General features: G+C 40.0%; 1 protein-coding gene across 1 annotated transcript; it reads right to left on the bottom strand.

The window, feature by feature from the left end:
• Window positions 1–13310: 13310 nt before the first annotated feature.
• Window positions 13311–20910, bottom strand: efcab2 (EF-hand calcium binding domain 2). The gene is made up of 7 exons (XM_034004194.2): window positions 20807–20910; window positions 19711–19795; window positions 18063–18135; window positions 17809–17888; window positions 15743–15785; window positions 13838–13904; window positions 13311–13499 (listed from the first exon to the last, which is right to left on the bottom strand). The coding sequence occupies exons 1-7, from the start codon at window positions 20829–20831 to the stop codon at window positions 13384–13386; spliced, it is 489 nt and encodes a 162-aa protein (XP_033860085.1). The 5' UTR covers window positions 20832–20910; the 3' UTR covers window positions 13311–13383.
• Between the last annotated feature and the right edge of the window lie 3243 nt (window positions 20911–24153).

Raw genomic sequence — 24153 nt, forward strand, 5'->3', positions numbered from 1 at the left:
TACTGCAACTCCCTCCTGGCTGGCCTCCCTGCGTCTGCCACCCGTCCGCTCCAGCTCATCCAGAACTCTGCTGCCCGCCTGGTGTTCTCTCTGCCTCGCTTCGTCCACGCTACTCCACTACTCCGCTCGCTCCACTGGCTCCCGATCACCGCTCGCATCCAGCTACCTCCAGACCCTCATCTCTCCCTACACCCCCACTCGACCTCTCCGCTCCTCCTGCACTAGAAGACTAGCTCTACCTCCGCTATGCTCCCCTGCCTCCAGAGCCCGCTCCTTCTCCACCCTTGCTCCGCAGTGGTGGAATGACCTTCCTACAGATGTCAGGACTGCCCAGTCCCTGACCACATTCCGGCGCCTCCTCAAGACTCACCTCTTCAAAGAGCACCTGTAGAACTCCTCTGTTTGTATCCTGGGACACTATCACCCTTCATGTAAATGTGCTTTATTTTGCTCTTATCTGCCCCCTATTTTACTGCATTTAATCCTGTACTTCAGAATACTGTAATCTGCCAAGTGTTTAACCTGTAGTACTTTGTATTTAATCACATCCTGCTGTAACTATCACTATTTAATCATATCCTGATGTAACTATCACTATTATCTGCTGTATTATTGAATTGTGGTTTGTCACACTTGTACTTTGCTTGAACAAAAGTTATTGTATTTCTTGCTCTTATTGTATTACTTGTATTGTAACACTTGAAATGTATTTGCTTACGATTGTAAGTCGCCCTGGATAAGGGCGTCTGCTAAGAAATAAATAATAATAATAAATTGCTCCAAGCCACAGAGGTGTCATTGCTGTATTGGATTGGTATAACCCCTTACTGGAAGAGGAAACACTGCATGGAATCATTATTCATTATAATGCACTTTGTCTAGATTAGCAGGCTTTGTTTTGTTACAAGCTGTAATTATCTGTGCAGATAAAGGGATATGTAAACCAGAGATCAATTATTGATGTAGTATATTGTTTAATAACTTTGAATCAATGCATCTTGGCTTTATGGTATTCTTATGGTTCATTTGCATTATTTTCTAACTCAAGCATACTGCTGCATTAAATTAAACAAACCTAATGTGCTATCACTAAAAATGATTACAGTGAATGTTCTCCTTTCAATAAAAACAACTGGGAGGACTAGAGAATGACTGTATGTACTGGTACTGCCATTACCATTTGGAGAATGCATAATGAAACTATTTTACTACTATAATATTAAAAACATTCAGATCTGATATTCCTGCCACAAAACAATGTTATTTAAAACTGTCAAAATGCAACATGATGATTATTATTTATTTCTTAGCAGATGCCCTTATCCAGGGCGACTTACAATTGTTACAAGATATCACATTATTTTTACATACAATTACCCATTTATACAGTTGGGTTTTTACTGGAGCAATCTAGGTAAAGTACCTTGCTCAAGGGTACAGCAGCAGTGTCCCCCCCTCCTGGGATTGAACCCACAACCCTCTGGTCAAGAGTCCAGAGCCCTAACCACTACTTTCCTTGTAGCTTTGAGACAAAAATAAGAACATAAGAACATAAGAAATTTTACAAACGAGAGGAGGCCATTCATCCCATCTTGCTCGTTTGGTTGTTAGTAGCTTATTGATCCCAGAATCTCATCAAGCAGCTTCTTGAAGGATCCCAGGGTTTCAGCTTCAACAACATTACTGGGGAGTTGGTTCCAGACACTCACAATTCTCTGTGTAAAAAAGTGCCTCTTATTTTCTGTTCTGAATACCCCTTTATCTAATCTCCATTTGTGACCCCTGGTCCTTTTTTCTTTTTTCAAGTCAAAGAAGTCCCCGGGTTGACACTGTCTATACCTTTTAGGATTTTGAATGTTTGAATCAGATCGCCGCGTAGTCTTCTTTGTTCAAGACTGAATAGATTCAATTCTTTTAGCCTGTCTGCATACGACATGCCTTTTAAACCTGGGATAATTCTGGTTGCTCTTCTTTGCACTCTTTCTAAAGCAGCAATATCCTTTTTGTAATGAGGTGACAATTACTAACATATTGTAAAGTTTTAACATTACTTCCCTTGATTTAAATTCAACACTTCTCACAATATATCCTAGCATCTTGTTGGCCTTTTTCATTTGCCATGTGTCTGCCCAGTTCTGAATGCTGTCTAGATCATTTTGAAAGACCTTTGCTGCTGCAACAGTGTTTGCCACTCCTCCTATTTTTGTGTCGTCTGCAAATTTAACAAGTTTGCTTACTATACCAGAATCTAAATCATTAATGTAGATTAGGAATAGCAGAGGACCTAATACTGATCCCTGTGGTACACCTCTGGTTACCTCGCTCCATTTTGAGCTTTCTCCTCTAATCAGTACTTTCTGTTTTCTACATGTTAACCACTCCCTAATTCATGTGCATGCATTTCATTGAATCCCTACTGCGTTCAGTTTGAGAATTAATCTTTTATGCGGGACTTTGTCAAAAGCTTTCTGGAAATCTAAATAAACCATGTCGTATGCTTTGCAATTATCCATTGTCAATGTTGCATCCTCAAAAAAATCAAGCAGGTTAGTTAGACACGATCTCTCTTTCCTAAAACCATGCTGACTGTCTCCCAGGATATTGTTACCATATAGGTAATGTTCCATTTTAGATCTTATTATAGTTTCCATAAGTTTTCATATAATAGAAGTCAGGCTTATTGGTCTAGTTACCTGGTTCGGTTTTGTCTCCCTTTTTGTGGATCGGTATTACGTTTGCTATTTTCCAGTCTGTCGGTACAACGCCTGTGTCAAGAGACTGTTGCATGATCTTGGTTAGCGGTTTGTAAATAACTTCTTTAATTTCTTTGAGTACTATTGGGAGGATCTCATCCGGCCCAGGGGATTTGTTTATTTTAAGAGCTCCTAGTCCCTTTAACACTTCTGCCTCTGTTATGCTAAAGTTATTTAAAATTGGATAGGAACAGGTCAACATGTGGAGCTCATACAATTTCATAAAATTGTGTTTTCTCATACAATTTCTATGCTGATGATGCTCAGATCTTCCTCTCCTTCCCCCCTCCTCTACCTGTCTGTCTGCTATCTCCTCCTGGATGCACTCGCATCACCTCAAACTCAACCTCTCTAAATCTGACCTCCTTTTCTTCCTCTCCTCATCTTCCCCCTCTTATTAGGACTGAAGTCACTGTATTTTGTATCTTGCTCTTTATTCTACTGTAATTCTTGATATGTATTTTTTTGTATACAACTGTAAGTCGCCCTGGGTAAGGGTGTCTGCTAAGAAATAAATAATAATAATAATAATAATAATAATAATAATAATAATAATAATAATAATAATAATAATAATAATAATAATCATAACACTGGGTTTTACAGAAGACACACTGAGCCCTGTTTCTACCCTGTTCAATATCTCTTTATATAACTGGTTTTACAGAAGACACACTGAGCCCTGTTTCAACCCTGTTCAATATCTCTTTATATAACTGGTTTTACAGAAGACACACTGAGCCCTGTTTCTACCCTGTTCAATATCTCTTTATATAACTGGTTTTACAGAAGACACACTGAGCCCTGTTTCTACCCTGTTCAATATCTCTTTATATAATGGGTTTTGTCAACTATGACAAGTTCTTGGAAGCATTGTCCACTTTATCTTTTACTCAGCCAGGATCGGTTGAAGAGCTGCTGGAAAATGATAACGATATTCTAACAAACACCTTAGATACCATTGCACCTTATAAAACTAAGAAGGATTCTCCCGGAGATGGAGAGCTACTAGACTTCAGGTCCTTTATTTAATTTGGATATTTTGAAATATAGGGCTGCCCTATCCTCAGCAAGATTATTCAAATCTCATTGAAACAAACAAGAATAACCCTGCATTGCTATTTCTCACAGTTCATAACATATATGGGAAATTTCAGTCTGGGTTTCGGTCTTATCATAGCATAGAGACAGCACTTATTAGAGCGGCTAATGATGTGCTGTTATCATATCACAGCACCGAGACAGCACTTATTAGAGTGGGTAATGATGTACTGTTATCATATCACAGCACTTATTAGAGTGGGTAATGATGTGTTGTTCTCCTCTGACACGGGCACACCTTCGGTTCTTATTAGAGTGGTTAATGATGTGTTGTTCTGACACGGGCACACCTTCGGTTCTTATTAGAGTGGATAATGATGTGCTGTTCTGACACGGGCACACCTTCGGTTCTTATTAGAGTGGTTAATGATGTGCTGTTCTGACACGGGCACACCTTCGGTTCTTATTAGAGTGGTTAATGATGTGTTGTTCTCCTCTGACACGGGCACACCTTCGGTTCTTATTAGAGTGGTTAATGATGTGCTGTTCTGACACGGGCACACCTTCGGTTCTTATTAGAGTGGTTAATGATGTGCTGTTATCCTCTGACACGGGCACACCTTCGGTTCTTATTAGAGTGGTTAATGGTGTGCTGTTCTGACACGGGCACACCTTCGGTTCTTATTAGAGTGGTTAATGATGTGTTGTTCTCCTCTGACACGGGCACACCTTCGGTTCTTATTAGAGTGGTTAATGATGTGCTGTTCTGACACGGGCACACCTTCGGTTCTTATTAGAGTGGTTAATGATGTGTTGTTCTCCTCTGACACGGGCACACCTTCGGTTCTTATTAGAGAGGTTAATGATGTGCTGTTCTGACACGGGCACACCTTCGGTTCTTATTAGAGTGGTTAATGATGTGTTGTTCTCCTCTGACACGGGCACACCTTCGGTTCTTATTAGAGTGGTTAATGATGTGCTGTTCTCCTCTGACACGGGCACACCTTCGGTTCATATTAGAGTGGTTAATGATGTGCTGTTCTGACACGGGCACACCTTCGGTTCTTATTAGAGTGGTTAATGATGTGCTGTTCTGACACGGGCACACCTTCGGTTCTTATTAGAGTGGTTAATGATGTGCTGTTCTGACACGGGCACACCTTCGGTTCTTATTAGAGTGGTTAATGATGTGTTGTTCTCCTCGGACACGGGCACACCTTCGGTTCTTATTAGAGTGGTTAATGATGTGCTGTTCTGACACGGGCACACCTTCGGTTCTTATTAGAGTGGTTAATGATGTGTTGTTCTCCTCGGACACGGGCACACCTTCGGTTCTTATTAGAGTGGTTAATGATGTGTTGTTCTGACACGGGCACACCTTCGGTTCTTATTAGAGTGGTTAATGATGTGTTCTCCTCTGACACGGGCACACCTTCGGTTCTTATTAGAGTGGTTAATGATGTGTTGTTCTGACACGGGCACACCTTCGGTTCTTATTAGAGTGGTTAATGATGTGATGTCATCCTCTGACACGGGCACACCTTCGGTTCTTATTAGAGTGGTTAATGATGTGCTGTTCTGACACGGGCACACCTTCGGTTCTTATTAGAGTGGTTAATGATGTGTTGTTCTCCTCTGACACGGGCACACCTTCGGTTCTTATTAGAGTGGTTAATGATGTGCTGTTCTGACACGGGCACACCTTCGGTTCTTATTAGAGTGGTTAATGATGTGTTGTTCTCCTCTGACACGGGCACACCTTCGGTTCTTATTAGAGTGGTTAATGATGTGTTGTTCTGACACGGGCACACCTTCGGTTCTTATTAGAGTGGTTAATGATGTGCTGTTCTGACACGGGGGACACCTTCGGTTCTTATTAGAGTGGTTAATGATGTGTTGTTCTCCTCTGACACGGGCACACCTTCGGTTCTTATTAGAGAGGTTAATGATGTGCTGTTCTGACACGGGCACACCTTCGGTTCTTATTAGAGTGGTTAATGATGTGTTGTTCTCCTCTGACACGGGCACACCTTCGGTTCTTATTAGAGTGGTTAATGATGTGCTGTTCTCCTCTGACACGGGCACACCTTCGGTTCATATTAGAGTGGTTAATGATGTGCTGTTCTGACACGGGCACACCTTCGGTTCTTATTAGAGTGGTTAATGATGTGCTGTTCTGACACGGGCACACCTTCGGTTCTTATTAGAGTGGTTAATGATGTGCTGTTCTGACACGGGCACACCTTCGGTTCTTATTAGAGTGGTTAATGATGTGTTGTTCTCCTCGGACACGGGCACACCTTCGGTTCTTATTAGAGTGGTTAATGATGTGCTGTTCTGACACGGGCACACCTTCGGTTCTTATTAGAGTGGTTAATGATGTGTTGTTCTCCTCGGACACGGGCACACCTTCGGTTCTTATTAGAGTGGTTAATGATGTGTTGTTCTGACACGGGCACACCTTCGGTTCTTATTAGAGTGGTTAATGATGTGTTCTCCTCTGACACGGGCACACCTTCGGTTCTTATTAGAGTGGTTAATGATGTGTTGTTCTGACACGGGCACACCTTCGGTTCTTATTAGAGTGGTTAATGATGTGATGTCATCCTCTGACACGGGCACACCTTCGGTTCTTATTAGAGTGGTTAATGATGTGCTGTTCTGACACGGGCACACCTTCGGTTCTTATTAGAGTGGTTAATGATGTGTTGTTCTCCTCTGACACGGGCACACCTTCGGTTCTTATTAGAGTGGTTAATGATGTGCTGTTCTGACACGGGCACACCTTCGGTTCTTATTAGAGTGGTTAATGATGTGTTGTTCTCCTCTGACACGGGCACACCTTCGGTTCTTATTAGAGTGGTTAATGATGTGTTGTTCTGACACGGGCACACCTTCGGTTCTTATTAGAGTGGTTAATGATGTGATGTCATCCTCTGACACGGGCACACCTTCGGTTCTTATTAGAGTGGTTAATGATGCGTTGTTCTCCTCTGACACGGGCACACCTTCGGTTCTTATTAGAGTGGTTAATGATGTGCTGTTCTGACATGGGGCACACCTTCGGTTCTTATTAGAGTGGTTAATGATGTGCTGTTCTCCTCCGACACGGGCACACCTTCGGTTCTTATTAGAGTGGGTAATGATGTGTTGTTCTGACACGGGCACACCTTCGGTTCTTATTAGAGTGGTTAATGATGTGCTGTTCTCTGACACGGGCACACCTTCGGTTCTTATTAGAGTGGTTAATGATGTGCTGTTCTCCTCCGACACGGGCACACCTTCGCTTCTTATTAGAGTGGGTAATGATGTGTTGTTCTGACACGGGCACACCTTCGGTTCTTATTAGAGTGGTTAATGATGTGCTGTTCTCTGACACGGGCACACCTTCGGTTCTTATTAGAGTGGTTAATGGTGTGCTGTTCTCTGACACGGGCACACCTTCGGTTCTTATTAGAGTGGTTAATGGTGTGCTGTTCTGACACGGGCACACCTTCGGTTCTTATTAGAGTGGTTAATGGTGTGCTGTTCTCTGACACGGGCACACCTTCGGTTCTTATTAGAGTGGTTAATGGTGTGCTGTTCTGACACGGGCACACCTTCGGTTCTTATTAGAGTGGTTAATGATGTGTTGTTCTCTGACACGGGCACACCTTCGGTTCTTATTAGAGTGGTTAATGATGTGTTGTTCTCCTCTGACACGGCCACACCTTCGGTTCTTATTAGAGTGGTTAATGATGTGCTGTTCTGACACGGGGCACACCTTCGGTTCTTATTAGAGTGGGATAATGATGTGCTGTTCTGACACGGGCACACCTTCGGTTCTTATTAGAGTGGTTAATGATGTGCTGTTCTCCTCGGACACGGGCACACCTTCGGTTCTTATTAGAGTGGTTAATGATGTGTTGTTCTCCTCCGACACGGGCACACCTTCGGTTCTTATTAGAGTGGTTAATGATGTGCTGTTCTCCTCTGACCACGGGCACACCTTCGGTTCTTATTAGAGTGGTTAATGATGTGCTGTTCTGACACGGGCACACCTTCGGTTCTTATTAGAGTGGGTTAATGGTGTGTTGTTCTCCTCTGACACGGGCACACCTTCAGTTCTTATTAGAGTGGTTAATGATGTGTTGTTCTCTGACACGGGCTACACCTTCGGTTCTTATTAGAGTGGTTAATGATGTGTTGTTCTCCTCTGTCACGGGCACACCTTCGGTTCTTATTAGAGTGGATAATGATGTGTTGTTCTCTGACACGGCACACCTTCGGTTCTTATTAGAGTGGTTAATGATGTTGTTCTCCTCTGTCACGGGCACACCTTCGGTTCTTATTAGAGTGGTTAATGATGTGCTGTTCTGACACGGGCACACCTTCGGTTCTTATTAGAGTGGATAATGATGTGCTGTTCTGACACGGGCACACCTTCGGTTCTTATTAGAGTGGTTAATGATGTGTTGTTCTCCTCCGACACGGGCACACCTTCGGTTCTTATTAGAGTGGTTAATGATGTGCTGTTCTCCTCTGACACGGGCACACCTTCGGTTCTTATTAGAGTGGTTAATGATGTGCTGTTCTCTGACACGGGCACACCTTCGGTTCTTATTAGAGTGGTTAATGATGTGTTGTTCTCCTCTGACACGGGCACACCTTCGGTTCTTATTAGAGTGGTTAATGATGTGCTGTTCTGACACGGGCACACCTTCGGTTCTTATTAGAGTGGTTAATGATGTGTTGTTCTCTGACACGGGCACACCTTCGGTTCTTATTAGAGTGGTTAATGATGTGTTGTTCTCCTCTGACACGGGCACACCTTCGGTTCTTATTAGAGTGGTTAATGATGTGCTGTTCTGACACGGGCACACCTTCGGTTCTTATTAGAGTGGTTAATGATGTGTTGTTCTCTGACACGGGCACACCTTCGGTTCTTATTAGAGTGGTTAATGATGTGCTGTTCTCCTCTGACATGGGCACACCTTCGGTTCTTATTAGAGTGGTTAATGATGTGTTGTTCTCTGACACGGGCACACCTTCGGTTCTTATTAGAGTGGTTAATGATGTGGTGTTCTCCTCTGACACGGGCACACCTTCGGTTCTTATTAGAGTGGATAATGATGTGCTGTTCTGACACGGGCACACCTTCGGTTCTTATTAGAGTGGTTAATGATGTGCTGTTCTCCTCTGACACGGGCACACCTTCGGTTCTTATTAGAGTGGATAATGATGTGCTGTTCTGACACGGGCACACCTTCGGTTCTTATTAGAGTGGTTAATGATGTGCTGTTCTCCTCTGACACGGGCACACCTTCGGTTCTTATTAGAGTGGTTAATGATGTGTTGTTCTCTGACACGGGCACACCTTCGGTTCTTATTAGAGTGGTTAATGATGTGTTGTTCTCCTCCGACACGGGCACACCTTCGGTTCTTATTAGAGTGGTTAATGATGTGTTGTTCTCCTCTGACACGGGCACACCTTCGGTTTTTATACTATTAGATTGAAGTGCTGCGTTTGACACTGTTGATCATTCTGTTTGTAATTGCTAACCTTGAAAATCTGGCAGGATTGTCAGGTTTTGTTCTGTCTTGGTTTCGATCTTATCTCTCGAACAGGCTGCAATTTGTTAAAATAGAGGAGGAGACCTCTTTTTGGTCAAAGGTTACATGAAGGGTCCCACAGGGCTCAATTCTTGGCTCAACTGTTTTCTTTGTATATGCTGCCTCTGGGCAATCTTGTGTGTAGCTCTGGGGTTCATTCTCATTGTTACACTGATGATACACAGCTATATGTATCCCTGAACAGAGGGACACCAATGAGAAATGTGGGTGTGATCTTCGCGAGCGACTGTGGGAGCTGCACACACTAAAGCTGCGAGAGAGTTCCAGAGAGTCGGGGCCATGAAGCTAAAACAGCGCTCTCCCAGTGTGGTGCACTTTTGCTTGAGTATAGCAAGCAGGCCAGAGTCAGAGAACCTCAGCTTGCGTGCAGGGACATAGCGGGTCAGCAGGTTGGAGAGATACTCTGGACCTGTGTGATGAAGGGCCTTGTAGGCAAGAATGGGAATTTTGAAAGTAATATTACTAAAATGTATTTGTATCATCTAAGAAATATCACCAAATTGAGAAGTATTCTTTCCCCCTCAGATACTGAGAGATTGATGCACGCTTTTGTATCGTCTAGAATTGATTATTGTAATGCCCTATTCTCTGGTACTCATAGCCATGTTATATCTCAAATGCAACTTATAGAAAATGCTGCAGCTAGAATTTTAACCGAGACTAAGAGACGAGATCACATTACTCCTGTGCTAGCATCTCTGCACTGGCTTCCAGTCCCATTCAGGATAGATTTGAAGGTGTTGCTTTTAACTTATAAGGCATTAAATGGCCTTGCATCATCGTATTTAAATTATCTTTTAATACCATATATTCCTAGATGCCCACTTAGATCACAGAATGCCAGGTTGCTTACTGTCCCACAAATTTAAAAAAAAACACAGGTGGTAGAGCATTCAGCTATAGTGCCCCAAAACTCTGGAATGATCTGCCTAGCTCTGTAAGGGACACATAAGAACATAAGAACATAAGAAAGTTTACAAACGAGAGGAGGCCATTCAGCCCATCTTGCTCGTTTGGTTGTTAGTAGCTTATTGATCCCAGAATCTCATCAAGCAGCTTCTTGAAGGATCCCAGGGTGTCAGCTTCAACAACATTACTGGGGAGTTGGTTCCAGACCCTCACAATTCTCTGTGTAAAAAAGTGCCTCCTATTTTCTGTTCTGAATGCCCCTTTATCTAAACTCCATTTGTGACCCCTGGTCCTTGTTTCTTTTTCAGGTCAAAGAAGTCTCCTGGGTTGACATTGTCTATACCTTTTAGGATTTTGAATGTTTGAATCAGATCGCCGCGTAGTCTTCTTTGTTCAAGACTGAATAGATTCAATTCTTTTAGCCTGTCTGCATACGACATGCCTTTTAAACCCGGGATAATTCTGGTTGCTCTTCTTTGCACTCTTTCTAGAGCAGCAATATCCTTTTTGTAACGAGGTGACCAGAAGCACCAAGTGTCACTGCTTTTAAAACAAGATTAAAAACACACTCTTATAATGTATTGTTTTTATGCTAAAATGATGCTCCTTTTATTCTCTGCCTTGAATTTTCCGTTCTATGTGTTTCTTTTGTTTTTATTGCTTTTCTTGCATTCTTTTATGAATATTTGTCAATGTTTTTATTCATGTGTAACTTTGCCGCAATTTGTATTGTGAAAAGTGCTATATTAAAAATAAAGATGATTATTATTATTATTATTATTATTATTATTATTATTATTATTATTATTATTATTATTATTATTATTATTATTATTATTATTATTATTATCCTTATCCTGTCTTCACCATCATTTTTTTCATGTGTAATTAGCTGGTCATCAAAACAGCTGTATCTTCCCCCATGGTTCCTTTTCCAGCCTTTCCTAACATCCTCATTTTATTCACTCATGAGCAAAAGGGATGTTTCAGGAACTGGAAGTTGTCATAAATCCCCTGCAAACAGAACTCTCTGTCATTGGCTTGGTCACATGCACTTCCTCTTGTTTGTAAACTCCTTCTATTATTTTACTTCTTAGACATACTTTTGATTTGTGTGTGTGTAGAATTAAAATATACGGTGGCTTGTTGAGGCCTTCGGAAAAGAAAAGTCTTTGTCATGTCGAGATAACAAGATCATTTATCCCAACAACGACATTTTTACAGTACAAGTGTATGGGGCAGTGTTGAGTGAAGTACTGCCGTTACATTGTCTGTCCTGTCGGGAAGATGAGACGAGGTTGATGACTGAGTTGCTTAAGGTAAAGTATATGCCTGCTCTGCAAGGGGGGGACTGTCTCTCTTTTAGCAAAACGAAAATCCCTGAATCTCAAGACTGAAGTACAATTCTCTGTCACTACCTCTATATTGTGTTTAGGACACTGAAGTGCTTTCCCAGACGCTTATTGCACATGTTGTCCAACATTAACTCTACATTCATATTTGCTGTAGTGGATCACATAATAAATCCTGTATAATCTATTTTTGTGCTCCCATGGTTATAGTTTGTTCCGGAGGCTCTTTAATAAATAGATGGCACATCATGGACCTGGCAAAACAGATGGCAGTCATTACTCAGGTAAGGGTTTATACTGAGCTTGTACAGGAGACTCACCCTTTTGAGACCTCATTTCATCCACATTTTAATGTTTTGCAGACCTGTGCTGCTGCTGGTGCTTCCTGATGGTATAGAATGGTATAACACTTCTCAGTAAAAAGACACACTATCATTAGCTGATATTAAATCAACATTTTTAATTATTTTTTTTTTTATTACAAAAAAACTGATTCATTGAAAATGTGCAAAAGAAAACAAAAAGAAAAAAAAAAACATTCAAATTATTTGTCCCAGGCACCCTGATCATGTGGCACAAGATGGGGCTGCTCACTGTGGCTTGAATGGCCAGCAAAGGTGCTACCAAGTGCATCTGATCCACAAACAGGAAAAACAATATTTATCGGAAAATAGGTCCTTGTGCTTTCGATGTCACCATTTCTCTTGTTTTGTAAAGATTTTGTGTGAAAATGTTTGTTTACTGCACGAGGTAGGTCTGTCTTCAGCTCAGCAGAAACATTCCAAAGCACTCACGTTCAAGGCTTTCTCCTAATATAGTCATCTACCGGAAATACACAAACTGCTATGAAGAGTAGTCCTCAGTAGAGGCTGAGGTTGCCATCTATGTTCTCTACTGTTACTCAGACTGTCCAGTGTGTTTACATTCCCTAAACTTAGTCGTATCTGTAGGGACACAAACTTACTTTTGTAAGGTCTTTTATAGCTCCTTTATTTTTGAAGTACTGTAAATTTGTATACAATTGTGCTTCGGCCTATTTATTCTATTCCAATATTCTTAAATATATATATATATAAAACTGATACAGCTGGTGGAATGTAGTGTTCAATATTATAACTGGTCTGTAAATCATTAAACAATTTTATGTCAATAAATAACATTTTTGTTGGAACTTTTTTTATTTATGCTATTGAGTCATGTATGTTGTCACTATGTATTACAGATCTGTTTAAGCCAATCAGCTTTAGAAAAAAACAAGGTAATCAGAAAAAAATACTGAATTCTAAAAGGGAAAGCAATCACTAACTGCAAGCCTTGGTGTTGGAGGTAGACTTTACCTTCCCAGTGATCAGTCACAGCGATCCCAGATCTGCTTCCAGTATATTACTGATAGAGCGCTTCTTGTAATTCAGACCAGTGGGTTGCATGTTAAAATAATCAGGTGCCTGTAGCAATCTGAGCAGTGTGGGTCCTGTTAAATCTGCTATGATGTGATCAGAAAACAGGCAACCATAGAGGCAAAAAAGCAGTTTGCCTGGCTTGAGTGGGGAGCAATCCACGCTGGTCTTGCTAGTGCAGTCCAATTACAGAATTACAGTGCCATGAATTCATTTCATGACATGAAATATATATAGAAAACATCTTAAAAGTAATACCACAATTTAATAACATTTTACATTAGAAGCAAAATAGAAAGGAGCTGTAAACCAGATGCATTAGTTATCTTCTACGGTCATCATCCCAACATAGTCCTTGTAAAGAATCACATTTTTATCAGGATCTACGGCTGCAGACAGCATCTCCTCCATTTCCTCTTGCGTAAAGGGTTCTCCTGGAGAGAAGAAATTTACAAACATTGCTGTTGTGTCACACTGCTAAACCATGGCCAGCTGCTAGCTGGCTGACAGCTTGCATGTCTTGCCGTACTGAATCCCTTTATCAGTAGACCAGGATCAATTATGTGCCCTTTAAACTGTACTTCTGCATTGGTAAAAACATAACAAAGCAAGGTTAAAATAAAACTAAACAAACTGTGGTACACATGCATTGGAAAATCATGGTAAGCTGGCAAATAGCTACACATTTACCATGTTAGCACATATATGGCACCTGTGTGTAGTTTTCAAACAAGCTTCTCATTCATGTTTTTACTTCCTAACCAGGCGTTACCTTCTTCAGACATGTATTTAGTGAGCTCCTCCGGTTCAAGGTGGCCTTTCTTTTCTTGATCTAAAACCTACAGAGAAAGATATTCAAAAGACATTTACCCATCAATGACACAGAGTGCTGTATGTTCCTTGAATAATCTTTGCAAACATAACATTACCATCTACATATTCAGAACATTTCATATATTTAATAAGCCCTGTTTCTGCTTAGATCACATATATACCGGGCTAACTAACCTTTTCAACCACAGGGACTGCTCCTGGAAAGACTCCTAATCTCTGACGTGAGCTGCTATTACAAATGTCCAGTAAGGTGTGCACATATCCAGCTATGCAAGTGATATTTTGCCAAGAGCCATTCTATTGCCAAGTTAACAGCTTACATTCAATCCAATTCAGAACTCTTGTACTCGCCTATCGCTGTCTCAACCTTTCTGCTCTTTCCTATCTCTAGACTATTATTACTCCCTACACCCCCTCTCTTGCCCCCTCCGCTCCTCCACCTCCGGTAGATTAGCTATACCCCCCCCCCCCTCCGCTCTCCTGCTTCCAGAGCCCACTTCTTCTCCTCCTTTGCCCCTCAGTGGTGGAACGACCTACCCATGGATATCAGAACCTTCCGGCGCCTCCTCGAGACACACCTGTTCAGACAGCATCTGTAAACCTCACAACTCTCGACTATACTGCACTATATGGCACCCAATTGTACCAGTACTTGCATCAGCTAGTACTTGCACTGAAATGCTCCATACCTTGCTGTAGTCTACTACTGCTCTTAATTATAACTACTTCCTGTATCTGGTACTTGATTTTACTCTTATATGTATCCGTATTCACATTTTTTGTAATTGCTCTTATTTGAAAGCGTTCACATCCACTTATCATACTTACTACATGCTCTTAATAGACTTTATTCGTATAAGCAAATATCTTTACTATAAGTTAACTACTCTTAGTTGAATTCACTCTTAAATGTAATTATTTACTGTATTCTTTATTTTGCTCTTATTTTCTACTGATTTTACTATACCTTACAACTGCTCTTATCTGTAATGTGATATTCTGTAATGTGATACTTTGTACTGTGATATTTTGTAACAATTGTAAGTCGCCCTGGATAAGGGCGTCTGCTAAGAAATAAATAATAATAATAATAATAATAATAATAATAATAATAATAATAATAATAATACACAGGTGCAAAGTGAGCAAAAATATAATAATCATCTGGGTTCCAAATGTTACCTCTGGGTTCAACATGCAACACAGTCTACTGTGTGTGCAACATCATCCAGCTCTCATAATACATGCAACACAGTCTACTGTGTGTGCAACATCATCCAGCTCTCATAATACATGCAACACAGTCTACTGTGTGTGCAACATCATCCAGCTCTCATAATACATGCAACACAGTCTACTGTGTGTGCAACATCATCCAGCTCTCATAATACATGCAACACAGTCTACTGTGTGTGCAACATCATCCAGCTCTCATAATACATGCAACACAGTCTACTGTGTGTGCAACACCATCCAGCTCTCATAATACATGCAATACAGTGCACTGTGTGTCCAACATCATCCAGCTCTCATAATACATGCAATACAGTGCACTGTGTGTGCAACATCATCCAGCTCTCATAATACATGCAACACAGTGCACTGTGTGTGCAACATCATCCAGCTCTCATAATACATGCAATACAGTGCACTGTGTGTGCAACATCATCCAGCTCTCATAATACATGCAATACAGTGCACTGTGTGTGCAACATCATCCAGCTCTCATAATACATGCAATACAGTGCACTGTGTGTCCAACATCATCCAGCTCTCATAATACATGCAATACAGTGCACTGTGTGTGCAACATCATCCAGCTCTCATAATAATATCTACATACCTCAAAGGCTCGCAAGAGAACATCCTCTGGGATAGGTCTGTATCTGCAATAATCCATAGGAATTAGCAATGTGGATTATTTTCTTTAACAAATTATTCATCGGGGGTTTACAACGTCAGAATATTAACCCTGTGATTTGTGTAACTAGATTCTGTTTCTTATACAAAACTCTATTTATTTTTCATGCCCGGCAACATGCAATGTACTGCATATGAAAAGTTCTGGCTTGTGAGGCCTGTTTCTTAAAACATCTAATGGGGTAACTGCATAACACACATCTAATGGGGTAACTGCATAACACACATCTAATGGGGTAACTGCATAACACACATCTAATGGGGTAACTGCATAACACACATCTAATGGGGTAACTGCATAACACACATCTAATGGGGTAACTGCATAACACACATCTAATGGGACAACTGCATAACACATATTGTCACTGTATGGCCAAACATTGCAAACAGTTTGAATGCATCTTGAATTAAATAATGGCCAATATTTTCATTTCTACTCATTTCAAGGGGTTCTGACTTCATGTAAACATCTCACAAGAAATGCACGGATTAAAAAGTAAAATAGAGGATCACTGATAATTAGAGCCCTTCTTCCATTAAAAACCTTGCTGCTGCCAAATAAGATTTATTTTTAAAGATTCATAATGAATTTTGTTTAATTCTTTCCCTTTCAAATAAACGTATCTTTGTGAATGAATATATTTATTAATATTAGAAAATATGTGATGTTTTTTTTTTTTTTTTTTTTTTTTTTTTTTTACTTCACAACAGTATTGGACCATGTTCTAATCTCAATAAACTATGACAGGGTGTACATTGCTGTGAATAATCGCACTTCTCAGGGGTTGAAAGTGTTTTGTCTTTGCCTTATTTACAACACTGAACACCTTGTGGTGGTTATTGCTTAATGTTAACAGCACCAGCAGCCCCCAGAAGCCAAACAATGCAATTCAGAAAATAAAACAGAGCAGCTGAAATTGAAATTTAAACATTAAAACACATTTACAGTACAAGTATCATACCAGTAAATATCATAACAGTAAGCACAGTAGACAGCAGTAGTGTTAAGGTATAGTTCAGTGTGAACATTTGCCTCTATATATCATAATTGAACAATGCACCTGACCTTTAGGACACAGCAGCAAAACAAACTACTCAAATTACAAGTGCCAGGTATCTTAATGCTGAGAAAGAGAAAGAATCCACCGGCTATCACAAGTGCCAGGTATCTTAATGCTGAGAAAGAGAAAGAATCCACCGGCTATCACAAGTGCCAGGTATCTTAATGCTGAGAAAGAGAAAGAATCCACCGGCTATCACAAGTGCCAGGTATCTTAATGCTGAGAAAGAGAAAGAATCCACCGGCTATCACAAGTGCCAGGTATCTTCATGCTGAGAAAGAGAAAGAATCCACCGGCTATCACAAGTGCCAGGTATCTTAATGCTGAGAAAGAGAAAGAATCCACCGGCTATCACAAGTGCCAGGTATCTTAATGTTGAGAAAGAGAAAGAATCCACCGGCTATCACAAGTGCCAGGTATCTTAATGCTGAGAAAGAGAAAGAATCCACCGGCTATCACAAGTGCCAGGTATCTTAATGTTGAGAAAGAGAAAGAATCCACCGGCTATCACAAGTGCCAGGTATCTTAATGCTGAGAAAGAGAAAGAATCCACCGGCTATCACAAGTGCCAGGTATCTTAATGCTGAGAAAGAGAAAGAATCCACCGGCTATCACAAGTGCCAGGTATCTTAATGTTGAGAAAGAGAAAGAATCCACCGGCTATCACAAGTGCCAGGTATCTTCATGCTGAGAAAGAGAAAGAATCCACCGGCTATCACAAGTGCCAGGTATCTTAATGCTGAGAAAGAGAAAGAATCCACCGGCTATCACAAGTGCCAGGTATCTTAATGCTGAGAAAGAGAAAGAATCCACCGGCTATCACAAGTGCCAGGTATCTTAATGCTGAGAAAGAGAAAGAATCCACCGGCTATCACAAGTGCCAGGTATCTTAATGCTGAGAAAGAGAAAGAATCCACCGGCTCACCTTCGTTCCATCAACACTTTGGTCATTGTTGGAAGAAACTTCTCAAACCGAATGTACCCTGTGGGTTCTTCCTCTTCAATCTGTATAAACAGGACACTAGTATTAAATTATTTAAACCAAAACATTATCTATCTATCTATCTATCTATCTATCTATCTATCTATCGAAAACAGGACACTAGTTTTAAATCATTTAAACCAAAAAAATATTTTGTTATAGATAGTTATAGTGATTCATACAAAGGGAGGGTTTACCTCTGCCAGAAGATCATGAAGTTCTCCTTCACTGGGGCAGCAGCCTAGTGAGCGTATAATGGTACCAACCTCCCTACATTTATAGAATAAAATATGCAAATATCATTCACCTGCAAAATGTTACAAATTTATTTTGCAATATAATAGCTGAGCGTGTGCTGGCCAAGCCCTTATATGTATATAATTAACTAACTAACTAACTAACTAACTAACTAACTAACTAACTAACTAAGTAAGTAAGTAAGTAAGTAAGTAAGTAAGTAAGTAAAGTAAGTCCTTTAACTGTCTAGTTAATTGTTAAGAAATGCAAAAGCTTCTGTTTTTAAAACACTCAAAAACTCCACAAAATATGTACAGTAGTAACCTCAAAATGTGCTTTTTTTAAATCATTATAAACTAAAGTATTGGCAAGAAATGTAATTAAGTAACTGACTAATTCCTCCATCTAACTGGTTATTTTTTCCCTTTGTATCTGGAAAACTGAAAGAATGTCTACAAGCAGCCCCTAAAACATCTAATCAATTTCAATGAATTTAATAAACTCACATAGTTTTATTTTAACATTGTTATTATGACTACCACTAAGAGCTATTAAAATACAAGTATTCCTAGGCTGAGGTGGTGGGTTTGTACCACTTTAAAGCAGATGTCCGATACACATTATCATGCTTAGTGTAAACAGTAAAGGCCCCTGAGGCACAGTGGCTTGTACTGTATTGTGTGAGAGTGGTTGGTCTTTCAGAATTGCAAGGTGCTTACAGTCTAGAAGGACATGATGAGTGTCAATGATGTGTAAACTATGACATCTGTGAGTCATTGCTTTATTACTGGTAGCAACACATAGTTTTAAGCAGTTGTACTTTCTAGTACAGGGAAGGTTCTTTGCATTAAATGGCTTCAGAACAAATAGTGTATGTTTGCAGCGCACACACAGTAGCAGTGAAGATATTCAGACCAAATAGTGTATGTTTGCAGCGCACACACAGTAGCAGTGAAGATATTCAGACCAAATAGTGTATGTTTCCAGCACACAGTAGCAGTGAAGATATTCAAACCAAATAGTGTATGTTTCCAGCACACACACAGTAGCAGTGAAGATATTCAGACCAAATAGTGTATGTTTCCAGCACACACACAGTAGCAGTGAAGATATTCAGACCAAATAGTGTATGTTTCCAGCACACAGTAGCAGTGAAGATATTCAGACCAAATAGTGTATGTTTGCAGCACACACACAGTAGCAGTGAAGATATTCAGAACGGGTCAGCAATAGATGTAGCCATTTTAGTAGCAGGCATGTAATTAACTGTTGGTACCCTTATTTTTTTCACCCAAAACCTCACATTGCAGGGTATTTTTTTATTTTTTTTTTATCCCAATGAGATGTAAAACCAACATTAAAAACATATCAATATGCTCACAACCTTAGGCAAACATGCTGTTTCCTTACATGGCAATCTCCAGATTCAAATACTTGAAAGAAAATATTATTAAAACACACAGATGCAAAAGGAAAAATTCAATTCTGGTAAGTATATAGGTTGTACTTTTAATAATCTATAGGCCCCTGTAAATCCAGGTATCCAGCATTAAAGCCCACATAGAAAGCGCTGTAATCAAAGGCGATCTTTTAAAAGATGGTACAAACCTCACATCCACGGTCTTGTTGAACTCATGATCAAACACATCAAAAGCATCTGTGATCTGTTTGTGGATCTCAGATATCATAGCCTCTGAAACAGACAAGTGACAGAGTGTGCTGGTGCAGTGCAGTCTATCACTGTTACATGACTAAACTGCTATTTTAAACATGTGCATTCTACAATCAGGTTGTGTTTAAAAAATTAAAATCAATCATTACTGACATAATTTCCTCCTATACTCCTCCCCTGAGGAACTGAGTGACCAGACAAATGGAAAAGGCTTTCAGTATCTCATATTGCACATAAAGCTCCAATGTACAGCTATGGCCAAAAGTTTTGCATCAACCTATAGAATGAACTCATTCATAAAGTCGAATGAAACCTGCTGAATAATGTCACGTTAATATATCGAATTACATATCGCTTTGTAGTTTTCCATATACTTAACGAAAAACTGACAAAAATCAAAAAATGTGACAGTTCAAAGTCTAACATTAAAAACTGCACTGCTATTATGGCTTCCGGTAGACTTTTGCCATACCGTGTCGTTTTGTAGTTTCTTTGATTACGTGGTGTTAAAAAAAGCAAATAATTCATTTTTTTTTTTAAATTAGCGGTATGCAAATGATTTTAATGAGCAGCCTTATAACTATTTGCTAATAATAACTAAAGACTGGAGTGTTGGAGCATGTATTGTTCTTTTACCTGTATTAGGATCCTTGCTCGATTGTACCCGCTCAAATGTATTAATGTAGGCAAACAAATATCGAAGACATAGGCATATGCAATCAATAATAACCCGAAACGTTACTCGTTTGTGATCAATGATATGGTCTTTAATTTACCCTAGAAATGGGTTTATGAAAAAGTCAGTAGCACTAGCCTGCTAAGTTGGGGTTTGAATGATAAACTAACTCGACACAGCGTTTCTGTTCAGTTATAACTGCACATCACTCAGCAACCTTTCACAGCCAGGTTACCAACTGCATATAACTTAATTCGCTGGAATGTACTCATCAGCGACAACTACGTAGTACTACCAAATAACATCGAAATACTTTAAAAGTTTTATATGAAAATGTATAAATTGTGGGTACAAACCTGCGCTTTCTTTCTCTTCAGCCATTGTGTTTACTTCTCGTTGCCGGGATACCGTATGTTTCTTCCCACAGGGGCGATCCAACAAGCCGTCGGTGTTTGGAAAAGGATGGCTTGCATTTATATTCCTGTGACTTTCCCATTGATAAACGATATCGGTGTTATTTAATTGCTGTATATTTAACCTATATTTTACATGTATGTGTTTGTGTCACGTGTTCACTATCTTTACTATAAGTTAACTGCTCTTAGTCGAACTCGCTCTTAAATGTAATTATTTACTGTATTCTTTATTTTCCTCTTATTTGAATTTGATCTCACTTTCTACTGATTTTACTGTACTTTACAACTGCTCTTATCTGTATGTGATATTCTGTAATGGGATTTTCTGCACTGATATTTTGTAATAACTGTAAGTCACCCCTGATAGCGTAAGAAATAAATAAATAAATAAATAATAATAATAATAATAATAATAATAATAATAATAATAATAATAATAACACCGTGTAACAATTTTTTTTTTTTTTTTTTTTTTGGTTTCTGGGTAGTAAGTGTTATTTCCTAATTGCTTATGCCTCAAAAGTATAGAAAATGGCTATTATTCCCTACAAACTTTGCTTTTGTGACCAGGACAGTGATATTTTGAAATTTACCTATTTTCCAGAACATTCCAGATAGATTCAGTGCTGAGTAAACTTGGAGTAACTTCTAGAACTTTCTAGAACTTTCCTGTAATATAAATAGTAGTATAAATACAGGGGCCTTAAGCCCACCAGTTCAGTTTAGTTCTAGCTGCCTAAGTGGATACATATCTGCATTTTTCTGAGATGGCATCAAGAGGCTGCAAGCAACCGGCAGACGCATTTTGCTATGTCTGCGGCCAATTTATCAAGACAAGAGCGAAAAAGTACTCTGTGGAAGCATCTGCTAAGATGTGTGAGGCCTACAAGGCATATTTCGGCATGCCTGTCAGGGATCAAGACAAACCCTGGGCACCTCATTTCACCTGCGAGCACTGCAAAAAAACTCTGGAAGGTAAGATGGACAATTGTTGCTCGGAATTTTATGTTATAAAATTTGTTAAAATTTTTAAAATTGTAAAAGTTTTTAATTTTAAAATGTTTTACAATTTTCAATGTTATTGAAAAAATATGTCATATATGAAAAATGTTGCGAGAATCTCTTACACATTAGTCATGTGTGAAATAAATGTATTTTTGTAGGATGGTACAGAGGGGAAAAGAGAGCCATGAAGTTCGCTATCCCAAGAATTTGGCAGGAACCCACTGACCACTCAAGCAACTGCTACTTCTGCATGGTGGACTCTTCCAAACGTCGGACTGGCAAGAATGCACCTGCTATCACGTATCCGGACCTTCCTTCATCCATCGCCCTGGTGCCACACTGCCATGAGCTCCCCGTACCCACTCCTCCGGAGAGAGAGCAGCCGTCTTTAGAAGACAGCAGCAAGTCAGAGAGCAAGGAAGACGTTGTAGATCCAGATGACAATTTCAGAGTTGGAGCTGAGGAGAGAAACCCATACTACCCCAACCAAAAAGACCTCAACGACTTGATTAGAGATCTTGGTCTCACCATGTCCAATGCCGAGCTTTTGACGTCTAGGCTCAAGCAGTGGAACTTGTTGGATGAAAGTGTGCAAGTCGCAGATCAGAGGAAGCGTCACCAACCTTTTTCCAGCTTCTTCACCCGTCAAGATGGGCTCTGCTTCTGCCACAATGTGACCAGTCTGTTCGAGGCAATCGGAATCGCCTGTAACCAGAATGAGTGGCGCCTCTTCATTGACAGCTCATCCAGGAGCCTCAAAGCCGTGCTGCTCCATAATGGTAACAAGTACCCGTCTCTTCCCCTGGCTCACTCGGTGCACCTCAAAGAGGATTACAACAGCATCAAGACCTTGCTGGACGCCTTGAAGTATGATGAGTACGGCTGGGAGGTCATAGGAGACTTTAAAATGGTGGCATTCCTGATGGGTCTCCAAGGCGGTTTTACCAAGTTTCCCTGCTATCTTTGCCTTTGGGACAGCAGGGACACCAAGGCGCACTACCACAGGTGGGACTGGCCACAGTGGACCGAGTTCTCTGTGGGGAGGAACAACGTCAAGTGGGAGCCACTGGTGGACCCCCGGAAGGTGCTGATGCCACCACTGCACATCAAATTGGGCCTTATGAAACAATTTGTCAGAGCTCTAGATAAGCAGCCTTCAAGTACCTTCAAGACTTCTTCCCTAAGCTGTCTGAGGCAAAGGTCAAAGTCGGTGTCTTCGTCGGACCACAGATAAAGAAGATCCTGGAGTGCAATGAATTCCCCTAGAAGCTCACTAGTAAGGAGAAAGCGGCTTGGAACAGCTTTGTCGCAGTGGTTCGGGGCTTCCTGGGCAATCACAAGGCCGAAAACTATGTGGAGCTGGTTGAGACTCTGGTGAAGAACTACGGCACAATGGGCTGTAGGATGTCCCTCAAAATCCATATCCTTGATGCTCATCTTGATAAATTCAAGGAGAACATGGGAGCGTACTCAGAGGAGCAAGGCGAGCGCTTCCACCAGGATATACTGGACTTTGAACGCCGCTACCAAGGACAGTATAACGAGAACATGATGGGAGACTACATTTGGGGGCTGATTCGTGAAAGTGATTTACAGTATAATCGTAAATCTCGAAAAACTACTCACTTCTAAATCTTTTGTATAAATACTTTAGTATAAATACATGTTAATTTGGATTCATATGTTGTTTTTTTCTGACTTTATGTGAACGAAAAGACACAAATTCACCCGTTTTCTCATTGGAAATAGGTAAATTTCAAAATATCACTGTCCTGGTCACAAAAGCAAGGTTTGTGGGGAATAATAGCCATTTTCTATACTTTTGAGGCATAAGCAATTAGGAAATAACACTTACTACCCAGGAACAAAAAATTGTGTTACATAGTGTAATAATAATAATAATAATAATAATAATAATAATAATAATAATAATAATAATAATAATAATAATAATTTCGGGTTACCAAATTTCCATTTTCAAATACCTTTTTTTTCAATTCACTGACGCCGTAGCATGTCTATTAAAATAACAGTATAACAACACAATCATAATTAAAAATTAAACATCGGGTGTATTTATTGCAGATATATTGCATATTGTCATCCAATCAAAACATGTTAAATGTACAAAAAGCCAGATTAGTAAAGATTAGCTATTATCATTTAAACATACACAATCAGAACGATTAAACAAACAAACTATCAAACAGTTTATTTTATTTTTGAATGGCAGCGGTAATACAACCTAATACATTACTCTGATGTTAACTTGCTGAGCACGC

The sequence above is a fragment of the Acipenser ruthenus genome, chromosome 5 (genome assembly GCF_902713425.1).
Source record: "Acipenser ruthenus chromosome 5, fAciRut3.2 maternal haplotype, whole genome shotgun sequence".
Classification (NCBI taxonomy): Eukaryota; Metazoa; Chordata; class Actinopteri; order Acipenseriformes; family Acipenseridae; genus Acipenser; species Acipenser ruthenus.

Bases quoted from the DNA above. Each gene is read 5' to 3' on its own strand.
- efcab2 (XM_034004194.2), bottom strand. From the start codon at position 20,831: ATGGCTGAAGAGAAAGAAAGCGCAG. The intron at 17,889-18,062 runs GTAAACCCTCCC...CTGTTTATACAG, and splicing joins TTCATGATCTTCTGGCAGAG to ATTGAAGAGGAAGAACCCAC. The intron at 13,905-15,742 runs GTATGTAGATAT...CTTTCTCTGTAG, and splicing joins TTCTCTTGCGAGCCTTTGAG to GTTTTAGATCAAGAAAAGAA.